This window comes from Amaranthus tricolor, chromosome 13, assembly GCF_026212465.1.
Source record: "Amaranthus tricolor cultivar Red isolate AtriRed21 chromosome 13, ASM2621246v1, whole genome shotgun sequence".
Lineage (NCBI taxonomy): Eukaryota > Viridiplantae > Streptophyta > Magnoliopsida > Caryophyllales > Amaranthaceae > Amaranthus > Amaranthus tricolor.
The window spans coordinates 6,604,949-6,623,062 of NC_080059.1; the positions used below are offsets into that span (position 1 = coordinate 6,604,949).

General features: G+C 32.2%; 1 protein-coding gene across 3 annotated transcripts; it reads left to right on the forward strand.

Moving 5' to 3' along the window:
* Nucleotides 1–8,626: 8,626 nt before the first annotated feature.
* LOC130797843 (uncharacterized) lies at nt 8,627–17,814 on the forward strand. 3 transcript variants are annotated; one of them, XM_057660616.1, is made up of 14 exons: nt 8,627–8,723; nt 8,845–8,937; nt 9,039–9,105; nt 9,730–9,840; nt 9,956–10,151; nt 10,934–11,019; nt 11,264–11,459; nt 11,895–12,006; nt 14,017–14,144; nt 14,251–14,457; nt 14,587–14,696; nt 15,494–15,623; nt 16,177–16,326; nt 17,236–17,814. In XM_057660616.1, the coding sequence occupies exons 2-14, from the start codon at nt 8,859–8,861 to the stop codon at nt 17,449–17,451; spliced, it is 1,788 nt and encodes a 595-aa protein (XP_057516599.1). In that variant the 5' UTR covers nt 8,627–8,723; nt 8,845–8,858; the 3' UTR covers nt 17,452–17,814. The 3 variants fall into 3 exon arrangements, with proteins under 3 accessions (XP_057516599.1, XP_057516600.1, XP_057516601.1); XM_057660617.1 differs by having other exon boundaries at nt 8,635–8,723; nt 8,820–8,937; XM_057660618.1 differs by having other exon boundaries at nt 8,701–8,723; nt 8,826–8,937.
* Nucleotides 17,815–18,114: the final 300 nt, after the last annotated feature.

The following is an 18,114-nucleotide window of genomic DNA, read 5'->3' on the forward strand; positions in this document are numbered from 1 at the left end:
TCCAATTTAATTTAGTCATCATATATAATTTTATTCCTCGAGATGTAATTCTTATATCCAATTTTATATTCCCTTAAAATTTCAATACGTGTTCGAGTTCTTTAAATTAGTTTCCAATTTGAAATTTTTTATTTCTAAAATATTTTTTTTGAGCCCAAAAGTTTTAATTACTAATTTATATACTTCGAAATTTTCAAAATTATTTAATTAACTTACGGTTTACTAAAGTTTTACGTTTTAGATGCTTAATTCCTAATTAATTTTGCTAACAATTATTTTAACGACCTAAACATTTTCACTTAAACTATTTTAAAACTAGTATAATTATAATACTAAGTTTAATTACACTTTTAATCTTATTTTTACACCTAAACTAGTCCTAATTACCTAAAACTAATTAGCGAAAACCTACCTATATTTTTTTTATTACTTATTTACTTACATAAGTAAATTAAGTTTGAAAAGAAATCAAACTTCATCCTTACCATCATGTTAGATGGTTATGGGTAAGATATAGAGCCATAATTTTTTTTTTATCCAAATATTATAAGATCTTGTCCTTTATATACTAGCTATTTTCCTAACATTTAACCTTGCAAACTTAAAACAAAACTCACCTAAAATATATCATTCTAGTTATGTAATATTAAGGAATTAAGTCATCTACTTTTCTTCCACTTGCTCCTAATTTCACTTCATTATATCATATACTAATTTCCTAAAATTAATTAGTTGAAGAAAATAAAGAAGTATAATTGGGTATAATTTTGGGTACTTGAAGATCATCATTTTGGGGTTTTGGGCTTGGAGCATTGGAGCTTGGAGGATCACACTATCCATTTTCCTAATTAGTACTTAGTATTAATTTTTGGTGGTAGTATGGTACAATTTCCTATCCTACTTTTTATGTGGAAATTTTACATTATATTTATTGTATAATATGTAAATTATGAAATATATGGGGCATGATTAATTAGGAAAATTGGTTGATCAATTTATGATTATGTTTATACTAAGTATGTTATGCTAAAAATATTGTTTGTATGTTGTTTAATAAATTTTGAACATGTTAGAAAGTTGGGTGAATTATTATGCTCTAACTAAAATTAAGTTTTACGTATGTGTAAATTTGTGTTAGTATGTTTATGAGTTATGTGTTATATTAGAAATGTTATTATAATTAAGTATGTTTAAGCTAGAATTTATTTTAATATGTTTATGTTAGTTTTAAATAATTTTAATAAGTTGTGAGTAGTTTTTATGAACATGTTATATTAACCAGGATTATATTTAAAAAGTTGTTATTAAAATTTATTTGATATATATGTTATCGAATTTTCAAGTTATTGTGTTGAAGTTTTTATTTTTTTTAGTGATTATGTTAACTATTTAAACTTAGGATATACTACAATAAAATAAATTAAGTTGTTTATAAGTGGAAAATACTCCAACAGTAACCTAGGCCATTTGACCATATTAGTTTATATATAATAAAAAAAAATAATTAAATAATATAAGTTTCTAAGTATCCATAATAAGATTAAAATATATTTGTGAATAACTTTTTATAAGCAATTAATGTGTTTCCTTGAATATATGAGAAATTATAATAAAGATAATTTTTATGATATTAATTAAACTAGTCGTACAAAATAATATTTTTTCAGTTTACTATTTGAGCAAAAATTTACGTACAAAGATGTAAAAGTATTTTTAGAAATTTGTCTCTTAAATTATGAGTGAAATATTGATTTTTATGAAAATGTAAAAAAATAAAGTTTTACCCGTTTTACATCTAAAACATTGATTTTCGTGAAAATTATAAAGTTTACTTAAAATAATGATTGTTGTGAAATTTTAAAGTTTTACTTGCTTGGCAACTAAAAATATTGAATTTTCGTAAAATTACAAAGTTTACTTGAAATATTGATTTTTGTGAAAAGTTTGTAAGTGTCACTTTGTTTTTATAACTAGAGATATTAATTATTGAGAAGTTCCAAATTTTATGATTATTTGCTAAATATTTATCTTTTTGTAAACTTAATAAAGTTACTTGTTTCCCTAAAACTTGAAACATTGACTTTTGTGAAATTGTTGGATTTGAAAAACTTATCCTAAGATTACAATTTAACTTGGAGTTATAAATAAAATAATTAATTATCCGAAAAGAATAAGTTGTATTGATTCTAAGTTAGGTAATATCGATTTTAGGAGTTTATTTCAAGAAAAATAAATTTTATTAGCTACTAGTAGAAAATATTAAAGTGGAGACTATTAATAAAATAAGTGAAATTTTGGTGATAAATGAGGAAACTATTAAATATAGAGTGATAAATAAAATATAATGAGTAAAGATTAAATTACAAGGGCCTAAAGATAAAATTTAAGTCTATAGTAGTAATTATATAAAATAAATAAAGTTATCACCTCAGTTGAATAAAGTCAAAGTTAGCATGTAATAATGAAAATGTGATGAACTTATGTGAAATTATCTGATTATTGGTTGAATGACCCTGATATTAAGGTAATGTCAAACCATGGACCGGCATGTAAAATCCCGGCGCCCGTGTTAGCCGGCATGTATAAATGCGATGTTAGACAGGGGGTCAACTACCTATTCTGTAGAAGCTCGAGCATAAACATTGGCGGGGTGACGACCCCCACCACAGTTAGATATAGGGCTTTGGCCCTAATCTAGCCAGACCCTTACATATATCAGGTGTCATATTGTTGCGCTTGCTTGTTGATCAATGATAAACTTGATTAGTGTTGATGCAATGATGCATGGTACGATTATGAGTATTAATCAAATGAACTTACTTAAGTATTAAGATTACCGATAGTATAAGTGGCAGTAACGTACTTCTGTCAGGATCGAGAATGGTATCTTAATAACTTAAAAGTATGGAACAGAAAAAGAATATGGTAAAAGTATACGGTGGTGTCAATTAATTATAAGTTCGTACTTAAATTATTATTTTGTAAATGTAGCGTATAATTTCCGTATTTTGAGCTGGATAGGAAGTTATGCTCGGCGTTAAGCGCTGACCGATTCAATCGGCTGTCATCCGTATCATGGATGACAGCATTTTGCAGGATTTAGTTCTGGTTCCGATCCAAGCCGTAGCAATTACTATTTATCGAGAACTTAGCTGCTTTTTGTATCTTTATGGACGACTTGATGATGATGTATTTTTTTTCATTTTAAGAAAACAATATTTCTTATCAGATGTAATATTTTACTTTTGTTTTAAACAGTTTCAGTTTTTATGATTTAAAGTTTTTTAACAGTTTGGCATCTTGAGACTTCCGCAATATTTTTGTATTGAACATTATTATTATATGTTAATTATGTATCGAGATTTGTCGCTCTTGTTACATGTTCCTTCTTCTGTTCGGTGGAAAATCTACTGATCATTTATGCCTACGTAGAACAAGATGATGTCAAACATGTTTTTGTCTACTTTTGTGTCTAAATAACGCAGGGAATCGTACATGATCTCCCTCCTTACACTCAAATACTCAAGGAATCTTCCCTCCCTTGTGAGTTTTGTCTTGTTCATATGAGGAATGTGATAGTCTATGCCCCCTATATTTTTTATAACTTCAACTTTACATGCTTGTAAATTGATACACACAAATTTCATTGTAGTTGGTTGTAGAGATTCAAATGCATGATTAACTGTCTTCACCATTTGTGTGTAATTACATGCTGATTTTTGGTGTTGAAGTGCTTGTATTGATCTAAAAAACCCAAAGTCCAAGACATTCCTGTCTGGAGAATTAGGGGGTTGTTGAACCAAATGAAAGTTAAATTCCTCTAATGTTGCTGCCTCTCTGAACCCTAAATCATCATCCAAAATGTGTGGTTTGGTATTGTCTTGTTGGATAAAAGTTGTCTTGCTTTCTTCTTGTGGCCATTTGTTTCTTATTGTTGGCAATATGTTCTACATAATCATATCCCTCATGTGATTCTTAGCAATTGATTGTATCGGTTTGATCTCCATGTCCCCTCTCTTCCTATTCTTTGAGCTCCTCTGAGCTGGAACTTGAGTTGTAAAAGGAAAGATTCATATCGTTCCATCAAATATTAATTCACCATCATTTGAAAACAAAGGTTTAGCCACTACACACATAAATATAATTTTGGGCACATATCTTTTAGATTTAATTTCTCTATGTGGTTTCTCCTCCCCAAGTGTGAGATTGTATGTTTGTTGTGTCCTAGTGAGATAAAATAGTTTTTCATCTATGTGTACAATGTTTGACATATCATTGAATCTAAAGTTGATTCCCTCATCATCTAGAATGCAACTAGAAAGACAAATATTAACCTGTCAAGCTTGTTTTTGTCATTTAGGAGTGGTTTGATTGTATTGGTGTGCTTTCTTATGATCTTTTTCTTCCACCTCCACACTGTGCTTTGACTTACACCCATTGCTTTGGCAACAACTTGATTTGTCCCTTTGATTTCTTCCTAACCCCTTTGCTGTTTACATTTATTGGGAATGAGTTTTGTTGTTGTTGTTGTTTGACTTGGCTCCATATACTTGACATGGTCTTTCTACTGATCTTGTACTTTGTTGACATATCTCCCATGATTCCATGTGCTGACTTGCCTTTACGGTCCGTTTGGTTAGTGTTATTAAATGGTGGTAATGAGAATGATTTAAAGTGTAAAATTTCATCAAAAGTTCCATATCATTCCCATGGTAATGAAACTTTGATCACAAAATAGTTTTTTTGTTTATAAATTTTCATTACCACTTAATACCACCTCTCTCAATGGTAATGCATTGTTTACAGATAAAAGCAACTCATGCATTATTTGTTTCCTACTGTAGTTGTCTAATTCCCTTGATTTTTCCATGTTAATTGAAGTTCAAGCAATAAATGAAGTGAAAAGTGTGGTTTCATTAATTGTGGTTGTCCTTTTAATAAGGCTGCTGCTTTTCCATTTGATGTTTCTGTTGTTCCTGGCACCAAAGTGATCTGAATTCATTTTTTTGGCTGATTTTTGGGTGTTCCTGGCACCAATGTTTCTGAATTCATTGTACTTGGCGCCTCTCTATTTTGGCTGTGTGTTTGATTTCTAATTTAGAGATGAGTGTCTGTTTTGGGTTTCTATTTTGTGAAATTAACTCTCCAACTGGGAAACATTTTCGGATTTACATGGCATTACTTAAAAATCGACTTATTGTTGTCTTTGTAGCTAATTAATCTAATTTAAATACTAAATGCATATTGTCTTTGTTTATAAAATCTGAAGTCAATGAGAGATTTAATATCCGCATGCGCATGTGGCGAGAGGGTTGTTTGTTATCGGTTGCCGTACAAAAGACGTTGAAGAAATGAAGGAAGAAACGAAGATTTTTTTTTATTTTAAGTTTTCAATTTGTAATTCAAATTATGTAATTTTTGTTTAAGTACTTTAGAACTTTGTTAATCATAAAATTATGGATTGTAATTGTGTAAATTAAAAGAATTCTAACGTGCAATTGAATTTTCCCTCCAAATTTGAATTTTATCTACTTTAATTATGAAAAATGAGGAAATCATTAGTAATTAATCTATATTCTTAAAATACCCCAACTATTCACTTTTAGGTGGATCCTCCCACAACTCTTAATTTGCGTGCCCAACCCAAATGAGACAAGTAAATTGAATTGGAGGGGTATAATTTTTCTATAAAAGAAAAATTACTAAACTACCCTCTAAAAACAGAATAAATAACCGTAATTAAATCTATTAAAAGCTAACAACCCAATCATAACATCAGTCAAACTCATAATTATTCCTTGGTATATATCTACTACTTCCAAAAGTCAATCACATCACCCATAGTAATCTACCAAAATATCCTAAGTTGGACTTATTGTGAATGCCAGCATGTTAACAGAGGATACAAGTGCACACACTTCATAAGCCAAGGAGATATATACCATCCCAAAACCATATGGCAATGGGAAAAAGTCTCTAATAGCTTATAAAGCGTGCACACCATTTTCATTTTATCGATGTGGGATAACTCATCCCAACACTATACGCCTATAAATTTAGCTTGTTCAAATTAGTACTTATAATATAATATTAAATATAAGGCATTGAGAGTGTCACAAACTCAATTCTTTTAGAATCAAGGCCATATAATATACCAAAGTACATTGCAAAATCATAGAAAAACGTAAATAAAGTAATCCAGACAAAGGATTGCCATCGATGAACAAAGGAAGCGTTGCAAATGAAGAAAGAGATGAACTTACATGGAATGTTTTAAACATGTTTAACAAATTGGGAATCTCAATTATAAATTACCATAGGATATTATTAACTATTAAATGTTTACAAAATTATTAGAAAAATATTATAACTTTTTAAATTACACGTGATTTTAAAAATATTTATCAATAGGGTTAGTTTTATTAGTTAATGTAGAGTTAAAAGTTGAATTTCTAGTGTCTTTTCCTTTTGTTTGGTGATGGAGTAATGAATATTTAGGATATTCCTGTTGCACTTTCAAAAGAGAAAAATTAAAAAGTTAGGCATAGTAGATGTGGATGTTAATTAGTTAGGGCCAACTTCTATATATATGTTTGTTTTAGTTGCTTTATACTTCCTCCGTTCCATAATACCTGCTACATTTTTTATTTTTGGCAATTTTATATTATTTGCTACATTTTTGTTTTTAGTAATTAAACAATCATTTAAAGTTCTACCTACCTATATTTTTATTCTACTCTATACTCTATAATAAAATACTATACTATACTCTATAAAGTAACCTAACAACCTATTTTTCCTTTTTCTTTTTCAATTAACAATAATAAAATACTATACTCTATAAAGTAAACAATCAGCTACAGTGTAGGTCAATTACTTTTCTTAATTTCCGTGCCCATGCAAATGTAACAACTAAAACGGAACGGATGAAATACATGAATAATATGTATGATTGTTAAAGATTGGAAAATGACATTGTATAGATATAGACTATAGAATGGAACATTATTGATGTGATGATCACTCAATAGTCAATATTTTAGACATATTTTGTGTGGGCTTTGTCACTTAGTTTTCTAAACTTTTGAGATTAGTCCAATTTATCTATTCAACTTAAGCCTGATATCTTTTCTCTTCAGTCAAATTTTCGAAGCATGGACAGTTTTTGATAAGCAATAGGAAAAATAATATTGATTTTTATGTCTGTATTAGGAAAAGATTTTTATATTATGAGGAAAGGAAGGACCTAAATCCATCACTTATAATCCGAGAAGATCTCTTTTAAATCTCCTAAAGAACAAAACATTAAATGAGAGCTATATAAGGAGATAATCCAGCTACAGTCCTTCAGTCACTTTAATGAGTAGGCAAAGACGCACTTTTGTTAAGAATACACAGAGCTCACCCTAAGACGAGAAAAGTTATTTTTTGTTTTTAATGCTCCTTTGTACAGGCAACGAGAGATTGCCACGTATGAAGTTGTATCCGACTCTACAAGAAAACGACCCACCTCGAAATTGATAACAATAATGTTCCAAGGACAAATTAAATATTTCTTGATATTATTGGGACCTTTGGATTTCCGGTCAAATTATGAGATAAAAATACCCTTTCATTTATCACTTTCAAGGTATCAAAACTTTGACTAAATTTACTATTCAATTAAACTTCTCTCCGAATTGCATTCATTGAGAACGAACCAAACAAATTGCATTCAATCATCTTTGCATTGATTTACATCCCAAGCTAAGAGTCAATTTTTCCATGTTACTTGTGCAGATACAATCAATAAGAGGATCTTTATTGTAAGAATGACTGGATAACAAAAATAAGTCTGTCGACCAACAATCTTTCTTGTGATAAACCCTACCACTAACAATAGACTTAGTGCAAAATAATTTTATCCGGTCCTTACTAATTTTTCATATCACCTAGTTGATATCTCAACGGTATAATGAAGCCACGCAAATTAATAATTTTAGCAAATGACTTTATTCAAGCTCACTATTTTCTTTTTAAAATTTTGTTTGACCAAACAGCAAAAAAATATTAGGTAAATAACTTTTAAGCCAAAAATAATAGGCTACTCATTTTATCAAACATCTTTTGGCTCTTTAACCAGCAAAAAATAAAAATTCAAAAATCAACCAAAAAGATAATAGAAAAATCAATTTCCAAATTTAACAACTTTTTTTATTGGCTTTTGGCCAATTTTTTTTCTAATAAATAATGAACAACCAACAAATAATTTTACCAAATATCCCTACAACATCTCGAACATCGGGCTTTTTAGCCAATACTTTCATCAAGTCACACAAGCCAATATGAAGTATAACTTCAACAATATTCATTTACAAAACAAACTCTATGAGTAGGTTTCTTTTATTTAAACGATATACGTTTTTCTAATAAACCAACAATAACCAACAATTAACTTTTATTAAACATATTCATGACAATTATGTGTAGCAAATCAACTAATATTTTCATGAGCTAAAACCCCCTTTACAAAAGCCATTTGCCAAATCGATTGACATGAATCGACCATATGTAGGTAATTTATGACTATCAAACTCCCTTAACCTTATTTATTTATTTATTTATTTATTTATTTAATTTTTTTTAACAAAAGCCAACCAGTAAACTCGCCATTTGACCGAGTCGAGCTATAGGGTGAGGGAGGCGTCTTGTAGAGTTTGGTTCAGCAAAATCGTTCAACCAAGGTAAATTTTATCACTCCCTTCTTCCCAATTTCGTTTTCTTTTTATTCTGATTTTAATGTAGGAACTATTTTCCCCTTTGGATTTCGTCGGAATAAGGGTTAGATCGATAAGTGCTTTGCAGATTTGATTGAAGGAATGGGGAAAGAAAACGATGATACTTCTCCCATGAACATGGACATTGACAAGTCCGATCAACCTAAATTTTCCATCAATGGTACTTTTGTTTCTGTTGCAGTTGCTTAATTGTTCTTGTGACTGTTAAGTATTAACGCAAGTAATCACGATTTATTGGTTGAATTGTTGCGATAATGTTAGTTTTGCAGCTGTTGAAATCTGCTCAAATGCAGCATGGGCTCCGTCATGGTGATTATACTCGCTATAGGTAATTGCATTATCTATCTTATTTGTTCAATTGAACTTTTAGATTTGATTGATTCTATACAGCTTCAAATTTTGTTTTTCTGAATTTGCTCATTGTATAGCTATTATCCGGGGAGGAGTAAATTCACAAATTGGCTTGTGTTGTTGATCGTTGATATTAGGGTTTTTAGTGTATTATTTTTAGTCTTTTTGGGTCTATGTAATTATAAGGGGTGCCTAGCACAAAGTATTCTTCTTCGTTCTATTGATGACCCCTTAGAGCATGAATTGCTGGTTTCCTTTCCTTGATGTGATGCTTTTGCTCATATGTGGCCTGAGCCAAGTCCGTATACTCGCATACACAATAAGCATAAAATAGAGATAGTATTTCTTATGCTAGGTTCATCATTCATACATAATGTTTTTCAAATGCACCTTGTTATGCATATAACTTAGGTCTTAGAGAACAGTAATCTATGTTATTCTTTTACTCAAGTATCAGTTTTTAGTTTTTGAGAAATCAGAATAGCACAATGAACTATTGTTAGGCTTGGAATTTTATTACATTATGGTGGAAAATTTTCTCTTTAGCATCATAGTATTCTTGATATGACTTTGTTGATTTATTGGGGTACTTGAATTGTAGACGCTATTGTACTGCTCGTTTGAGAAGGCTGTATAAATCTCTCAAGTTTACCCATGGGCGTGGTAAATACAGCAAGAAAGTTATTACAGAGAGCACTGTTACTGATGTTAGGTATGTATTCTTAATTGATTAAAATCTGAATTTCACTGGTGAATTAAGATTATGTGCCTTGCTATGTCCCTGCTGATACATTACCAAAGAAGTTTCTGGTATTTGGATGCCGTAGGTTTCTCCATATCCTTCTCTATACTGCTGAAAGAGCATGGAGCCATGCTATGGAAAAAAGACAACTAGGAGAACGACCAAATGGACGCCAACGGATCTATCTGATTGGCAGATTAAGAAAAGCTGGGAAATGGGCCACCCTTTTCTCGCAACTTTGTGCTATCAAGGGAGACTCCAGAACTTCTTTGGAAGCCGAGGTTTGCTCTCGTTCAGTTTCTTTACTCTTTTGTTTGACTTGTATTTTTGATTGTAGTGTGCCTCTCGAGTAGAATTCTGACATTACTTTATCCTCACATTTGACCATATATTTAGTTGAGCTCCATTCAATCTTTATTTAGTGAGCTGTTCATAGGCTAGAGAGCATGCATTAAATAAGATTTGAAGAGACACCAATGAAGAAAGTGATGACCTTATTTCTTCTTTTATGTAAATTTTTGGTTTTCTTAATTGAGTGTTGAAGGCAAGGCAATTTGATGTTGTTTAATGAATAAAACTCCCCAACTACTTTTTGAGTGTTCTTCCTTTAATAATTTTGTGTGCTGTTTTGCCTTTTTAGAAATGTCTAACTAAGTGAAGTATTTCTGTATATGGACACTTTTTGGGCACCTATGTTTACATTACTGCGACCCACACGGCGACTACATACTCTCTTATACTCATGGGCTTTTTTGTACACTTACATTCTTTCCCATACTTCCTTATTTTGCGGTGCACCTTAAAAAAAGGTAGCATATTACAATTACAAAGTTATCAAAGCCATTGTTTGTCCCTATTTTCTCTTTGAGTTTTGCCTTGTGTTGACATTTGTTGTTTAGCTATTTATAAAGTCCCCAATATGGATTGTTAAAGCTTCATGAGGTTATGTAATATGTTTTAGTATGTGTAATAGCTGTGTTATTCAAGTGAATAACTGACATGGTTTTTTGAATTATCTTCTAATTGCTATTGGAATTGATCATGTGTTCTTCATCATTGCCAGGCATATGCATCATATATGAAAGGCAACTTGTTGTTTGAGCAAGATCAGAATTGGGATATGGCATTAAGAAATTTCAAGAGTGCCAGGTGCATCTCTGTTCATGTTAAATTTTCTGCTGTTATTTTTTTTATGATGTATTTGCATCCTTTGTGTACTGCGTATATATAATTGACTTAAGTAAAACCTGAAGATGCAATAGTGTTTCACTAATATCTTTTAGTTGGTTGGAAAAGTCCTGTAGGCTGCATGTTTTGTATGATTGAGCAAAATAATCGTTGGTAGTTTTTGTAAGCAGAGTATAACATTTTTGTTTGTGTCTCATAATTTCAGGGCGGTCTATGAAGAGCTGGGGAAGTATGGAGACCTCGAAAATCAGCTTTTGTGTCGTGAACGTGTAGAGGAGCTAGAGCCTAGTATTAGGTATTGCTTACACAAAATTGGCCAGTCCAACCTGCAAGCTTCAGAACTTCTGCAAATTGGTGAAATGGAGGGGCCAGCACTGGACCTTTTCAAATCCAAATTGGAGGCAAGTCTATTCCTTCTAGTATTTTGAACCACTCAGACTGTTTACGAAAACAATAATGTTCACACAACCTGTTGATGACCTTGATCCTTTAGCTTCTACAATGAAAAGTATATTTTAGGATATTTTCATAGACTTGTTCCATCATTTAGATGTTTTAGAAACATGTATCAGCACTTGTTTGGTGGTTTTTCTTAAGTTCAATAGTCAATCACTTTTGTTTTAGCTCTTACAAATTTAGTAGTCATATCTAATAATATGTTGCAGACTGCAGTGCTTGAGTGCGCTTGCTTTGTTACTTTATACATACATGATTTATTTTGTATTGCCTATGAAGCTGGGCTAAAACCTTACTTGCACAGACTCGTGTTACATCAATAGATTTGGTGTCAGGCGTGTAGATTGGCTATATCTTCTAATTGTATCTTTTTCATACAGGCTGTCATGGCTGAGGCAAGATCTCAACAAGCTGCTTCAATGACAGAATTCAATTGGCTAGGACACAGATTTCCTATTTCTAATCCTAAGACAAGGGTTTCTATTCTAAAAGGTTGGTGGATGTATATTAGTTTTGTTTGTAGAAAGAAACATTCTTCAATTAATATTTTTAACACTTTCAGTGGTGACCTGGAAAACTTACCCTACTATATCTAGCCTTGCGCTTTCCCAACACTATGAGTGGTGACCTGGAAAAGTTACCCTGCTATACCCAGTCCTTCTTATTGTCACCTAAATCGTAATTTGTTGAGATTTAAAGTGGATATTGTACCTTAAAGAATACCAAACAACCTCCATGGAGTTTGGTAAAGTTTTTATCCTTATTGTTTGCGTTTTGTGTATGTGTCATCTTTTTTTCACCTCTGGCATTTTCCTCTTCTATAATGGAGATTGATATATTGATCATACAGCTCGAAAATGAATTCAGATGAAGGTTGATCAACTTAGATGAATTTTCATGGGTGGCTCATCGTTTTTTGTAACTCTGCTCAATTGATATCATAGAAAAAGTTGGACTTATATATAATTTCTGGGTTTCTGTCAAAAAGGGAAATTTCAAATGCTATTTTTTTGTCTCAAAACCATGTTGTCTTGAGAGAAGAAGCAATGTATTTGATGAAGGCTGTGTTTGGTCATTGTGTTAAGATAACAATTTTCTTGGTTGAACATTATGTTTTTGACAAGGGTGAATTGATTTTCTTGAAGAAGAATTGCCACGCTTCACTGCATGATGTACTTCGCTGATTTCTCCCCTACATCAACTTGCATTCATGTCCGTTCTCCTTTATATTTCTAAATTTTCTAGCAAGTAACTGATGAAAGAGGAAATGTAATTTGGTAGGTGAATAGTTTTCCCATAATAAAGATTCAACTCAAAATCTTTTCCTTTAAACAAAACACACTTCCGAAAATCTTGAACAAGTTAGAAACTACAGTAAGTGAATACTTCTTCATGAAAGATTGTTGGCAATGGGAATGGACTGATGGCCAATTATTCCATATGGGGATGGAAGTGGTTAAAAGAGATGAAATAATTTTGGCAAGTAACAGATGAATTTTAACATTTTGACCATATGATTGGGAGTTTTGGAGTGTTCTATTGTTGAGGTTTAGACTATATGATTGAGATTATAGAGTGTGGATGAGGATTCTTTTCTTTAGGGTTCCTCTCTGTAAATCATTTCTTTGCCGCTTGACTTAACATCCTCAATTTCCAATTTATCCGATGGCAAACTACATTCGGAAGACAAAGGTTCGCGCAGAAGACTGGTCTTCTATGTGGATAATAGTTAATTGTATGCTTTAAAAGCATACACCTATTTAGGCTAGTTTTTGATTTTGTTGTTTTACCTAACTAATAGTATATTCTCATTTTCACTTGTTTTTCCTTTGTTGCGACGTGACAAGAAATCTTTGGAGTAGGCTGTTTAGGTTCTACAAGAGCCTTGAGCTTTCCAATAAATGATTGGAATGTCTTGCTTTGTGGGTTGGGAACTGGGAAGTACAAGCAATATATGGGTTGGTACATATAAGAAGTATGATTTTTGGGAAATTTATTTCACAAGAAGTGAATTCCCTTATAAATTTCCCTTGTAAAGTAGGTATATGTGTTTGGTTGACATGTTGTATTTAAGCTTCCTAGTATGTAGTCCCAACTTCTGATATAATCTCTGTTTCACTTGATTAACTTTGCATGTAGTGTAACAAGACACCTTGTATATGGTGTGTGCGTGTGTATATAGGAGATGATCATGTGAAAATTTTTAAATGGTGAAGAACCTGGAGAGGGAGATATGAAAGATACACACATCCTCATTAATGGCATCTTTGAATCGAGAACTTTCTCAATTTTTCATTTAGAGTATGAGTACGTATAAGTTATGATACTATTGATTTTTGGCTTGCTTTTTTAGGCATTTGTTGTGTAGTGGATTATCATTTCCGTAGTTTACTGCTACAGTTGCTTTTTTGAACCTTCATTGCCATATTTGCTACAAAGTATCAGATTGTTACAATTGATATCTTAGCTACTGGAGTTTTCTCTTTGTTTACACGTGAGCAGCTCAGGAGTTGGAGAAGGATCTTAATGGTCCCACCGCTGACTCGTTGTCTTCTGAGAAAAAACTTGCTATCTTCGACAAAATTTTTTCTGCGTATCATGATGCAAGAAATTGCATTCGCAATGATCTGGTATTAACCCTTTCTAATGCCGAGCTGATTATCTTATGTCTTTTTGTAGTTTGAGCTCAAGAGAGTATCAAAGTCTATTTTTTTAGCTGAATGTTTTGTCTCATAGGTTAGTGCAGGCAGTGCTGAAAATGTGAAAGATGAGTTGAATGGACTTGATAAAGCTGTAAGTGCTGTCCTTGGACAGCGTACTATAGAGCGGAACTTACTCTTAGTCAGTATTGCCAAGAGCAAACTCGGCAGAAACCGGGATGACAAAAATGAAAAAGTTACCAAACCAGAGGAACTTGTTCGCCTGTATGATCTTCTACTACAAGTAAGCATTGTAATTTGTTCGTGTTTTGGAAGATCTAGATCAAATTATGTGATACTGTTTGGTAATTTGATTGTTCAAGTGGATCAAACTATATGGTAAATATCATGCTCAGTTTTGTTTTATTTGCAGAATGTCGGAGATCTGTCTGATTTAGTGACTTCTGGGAGGGATAGGAAAGCAGAGGAAGTGTCATTTGCTGAGGAATGTGCTCTCAAAAGTTTAGCTTTCCGTGCAGAAAGGTACTCCGTCTTTTTATGATGACATTATTTATGTTTATTCCTCTTTTGTTGGTGTTGCCTGCCCAGTATCTCTTTATCTTGTTCTGGTTAGATGCTTAGTCTCCACATTCAAATATGGTTGTCCATGTAATTTTGCTCCATTTTTTTTAAATTCTCTCTCTCTCTCTCTCTCTCTCTCCCCCCTCTCTCTTCCATAGGCCATCCATGTGGGTTTTAAAATAAAAAGGAAACATTGCCATTGCCATAGTAAAGAAATCTCATATGGACAGAGATTAATTCGTTGTGTGAGTGGTTTTACCAAAGTTGTGTTTGTGTTTTTGACTCCGAGCTTATTTTTGTCCCATTATTTTGGAAAATGCTAAAATCATTTGACCCAGTGAAGTTTTTGCTATGCTAAAAAGAAATAGCAGTACATGAAGTTGTTGCTTTTTGTGTTTTCCTTTTATGGACTATAGATGTGACATGCATTGGATCTGGGACCACATCTTGTGCATTCTGCTCCCTAGATAGTGTTATCTTGAGCATTTCTTTGTTGCTCTGTCCCTTTCATTTTATCTGAAATATTTGCATTTGATACTGGGTGCTTCAACGGTATGGACGAAGGGATCTTCATTGTGGACCAAAAACATGGAAAGGTTTTATAAAATAACTACACCCTGGGTTTGCCACTTGAGTTTATGCTAAGTTGGGGGGATGTGCTCAGAGGTTTATGTCCCATTCTTGTGAGGTGTCCTGATGAAGGATTGGAGCTTTCAAGATTCTAAATATTTTATGTTGCTCCATTATTTGCTTTACAGGTGCTTTTACTTGGCAAAATCCTATAGTTTAGCAGGAAAGAGAGCTGAAGCATATGCATTATATTCTCGGGCTCTTTCTTTGGCTGAGAATGCATTGCAAAATTTACAGAGCATGGCAAACAGTGAACAGGTCAGTTTACACATCATTGTTTACACTTTACTCTTGAGATGTAATTTGCGTTACAGATGACTGAATTTATGCACCTTAGTTTTATCCTGACTAGAGCAGCATACATTTTTCTGGTTAACTTTCTAGTGATTCTCTTATAACCCATGAAAGAAAAGGAAGGAGTCTGATTGAAGGATTTTGACTTCTAATGATGCAACCCCAATATACCATTGCCCCAATGCCTAGGTGAGGTTTGGGGGGACGGATGTACACAACCTTATCCTTGTAATAACATAGATGTTTCCGGTTGATCCTTGATTGCAATTTGCAAACATCGTCATCAACTTCGTATAAATAAGAAATGCAAATGTTTTTACGAGCCATTCTTCTTTACTCCTCTATAATCCAAAACGAAATAATTGCAATCTTTTGGCTATATCGAGAATGGACAATTTGATTCTGATGGTGGACATTTAAAATTAATGTCTTGCAAACTTCGTTGTCCTGGATGACCACTCTTTATTTACTTTTGATATGAGTAGTGCTGTAATAGAAGGCTCTCTTTATATTACAGGAATTGATGGCAGAGTTGAAGACATTACATCAACAGTGCAGATCAAACATCTGTATAGAACATGCTACAGGAATTTTGGAAGAGCAGAAGGGTCCTGAAAATCTTTCCAAAAAGATATCCACTTTGTCTCTGACAGGGGCAGATAAGAAGGTTTGTCTTCTGAAAACATTGGTTGTTGGAAGTCATTTTATTTCACAGTAACCCTCCTCCCAGCCTCGAAACATAAAAAAACCACACATAATTATATATCACCCCTTCGAAATGGAAAAAACCATAAAGTTCCTTTCAGATCTTTACTAGTTTACAAGTTTCTGTGTTTCTCAATGAGATGTCACGCCATTGATTGGTCACATTAACAAATAGATTATTTGTTTGATTTTCATGATGTTGCATGTCAATCTACTGGCATATATATATATATATGATTAGGACTACTTGTTGCAGATACGGATCAAGTGTATAAGTCTATACTTGTATTTAGATACATTTTAAGTAAGGATGTATAGGTAAATAACAATTATTTAAGAAAATAGTAAATCACCCTTATGCGTCCCTATTTTATAGGAAAACTTTTGAGATTTTATTTTATCTTTTTCTTATTTTGTTTATTTTAATTTAATAATTGTATGTTTGGCAACTTGGAATTCATTTTCAAATGTTGAATTGATCCAAATATTATGTTTGGCAATTCTTGAATTTGAAAATGTTGAATTGGGTCAATTCCATAGAATTCCAATAACAATGTAAAATTGGTCAAGTATTAAAATTTGCAAATTCCAAGTATGTGGATGTCATTTACAATTCAAGATTTTGAATACCAAAATTAAATTCCCTATTTTAAAATGAATTCTATGTTGCCAAACACTACCTTATGTATTTTGTCTTTTTGTGGTTATTTGCAAATAATTGTTACTGTTTAGGATTTTCTATTTTAAGTTGTTTGCAATATGTGTTTTAATCAAGATCAGCTGTTTCCTTTTATATTCTTTGGCCTAGATTTATTGTGTGTGCTCCTTTGTATTGTATATCTCATATTCTCACGTGACTTTGTTCCAACAGGATAAATTCCTTGCTGAGAAGCTCGATGTGTATGAGCCAGCTGTCAGTGATTCGAGCACAAAAGTACCTCCCCGTATCGAAGCTTTCCCTCTAGCTTTCCAAGCAATCCCAAGGAATCCAATCGTTCTCGATCTTGCTTATAACATGATCGAGTTTCCTTCACTTGAGAACAGGATGAAGAAAGCAAGAGGCTTCATGAGTAGGCTCTGGAGATGAGCACACTAATCAGATTGGTGCGATTCTGGCTCGCTCCCAAGATCCGATAGTTGGACACTAAATGTAATTTTATAGCCGATCCTTTTGCTTCCATGGTTATTCTGATAGCATTGGCATGTTCTAACAATTAAACAGTTTTTCATTTGCACAGTTTTGTAATTCATAGGCATTCATAGATGCTGGGATTATTGGAACTGAACATAGGATGTGAGTTGTGTTTTCCAGATTTGACGTATCGGACTAGTGCAAATATGCTAGTTAAGCTTACTTATAAAGAACTAGCAAATTCTAAGGGACAGAGGATTATGTGTTTCTTATGTTAAAGCTTTATTATGAGTCTGCTGGTGAAATGGTTGGTAACAATGGTGATAATGAGATTGTTTGTGTTTGCATTTAAATTTTAATGGTATTCAAAATCTTATGTAAAAAAAATGATTTCTCCATTTGAGAAAGATTTCTTTTTAAAAGTTCGACACATTATTATTACTCCCTTTGCCTTTTGGAATTTGTCCCAGCTCATTAAAAAATAGTATAAACGGACAAATTCAAAAGCACGGAGCAGTAAGTGATTTTTAAATATGAAAATCTCAAAAATAATTTTTTTTTAATTTATTATTATTAATTACACATAATATATCTATCACTTTGAATTTTGTATTATAT

Coding starts and splice junctions, on each gene's coding strand:
- LOC130797843 (XM_057660616.1), top strand. CDS start 8,859: ATGGGGAAAGAAAACGATGATACTTCTCCCATGAACATGGACATTGAC. Junction 8,938..9,038: donor ACCTAAATTTTCCATCAATG/GTACTTTTGTTT, acceptor CGATAATGTTAG/TTTTGCAGCTGTTGAAATCT. Junction 15,624..16,176: donor GCATGGCAAACAGTGAACAG/GTCAGTTTACAC, acceptor TTTATATTACAG/GAATTGATGGCAGAGTTGAA.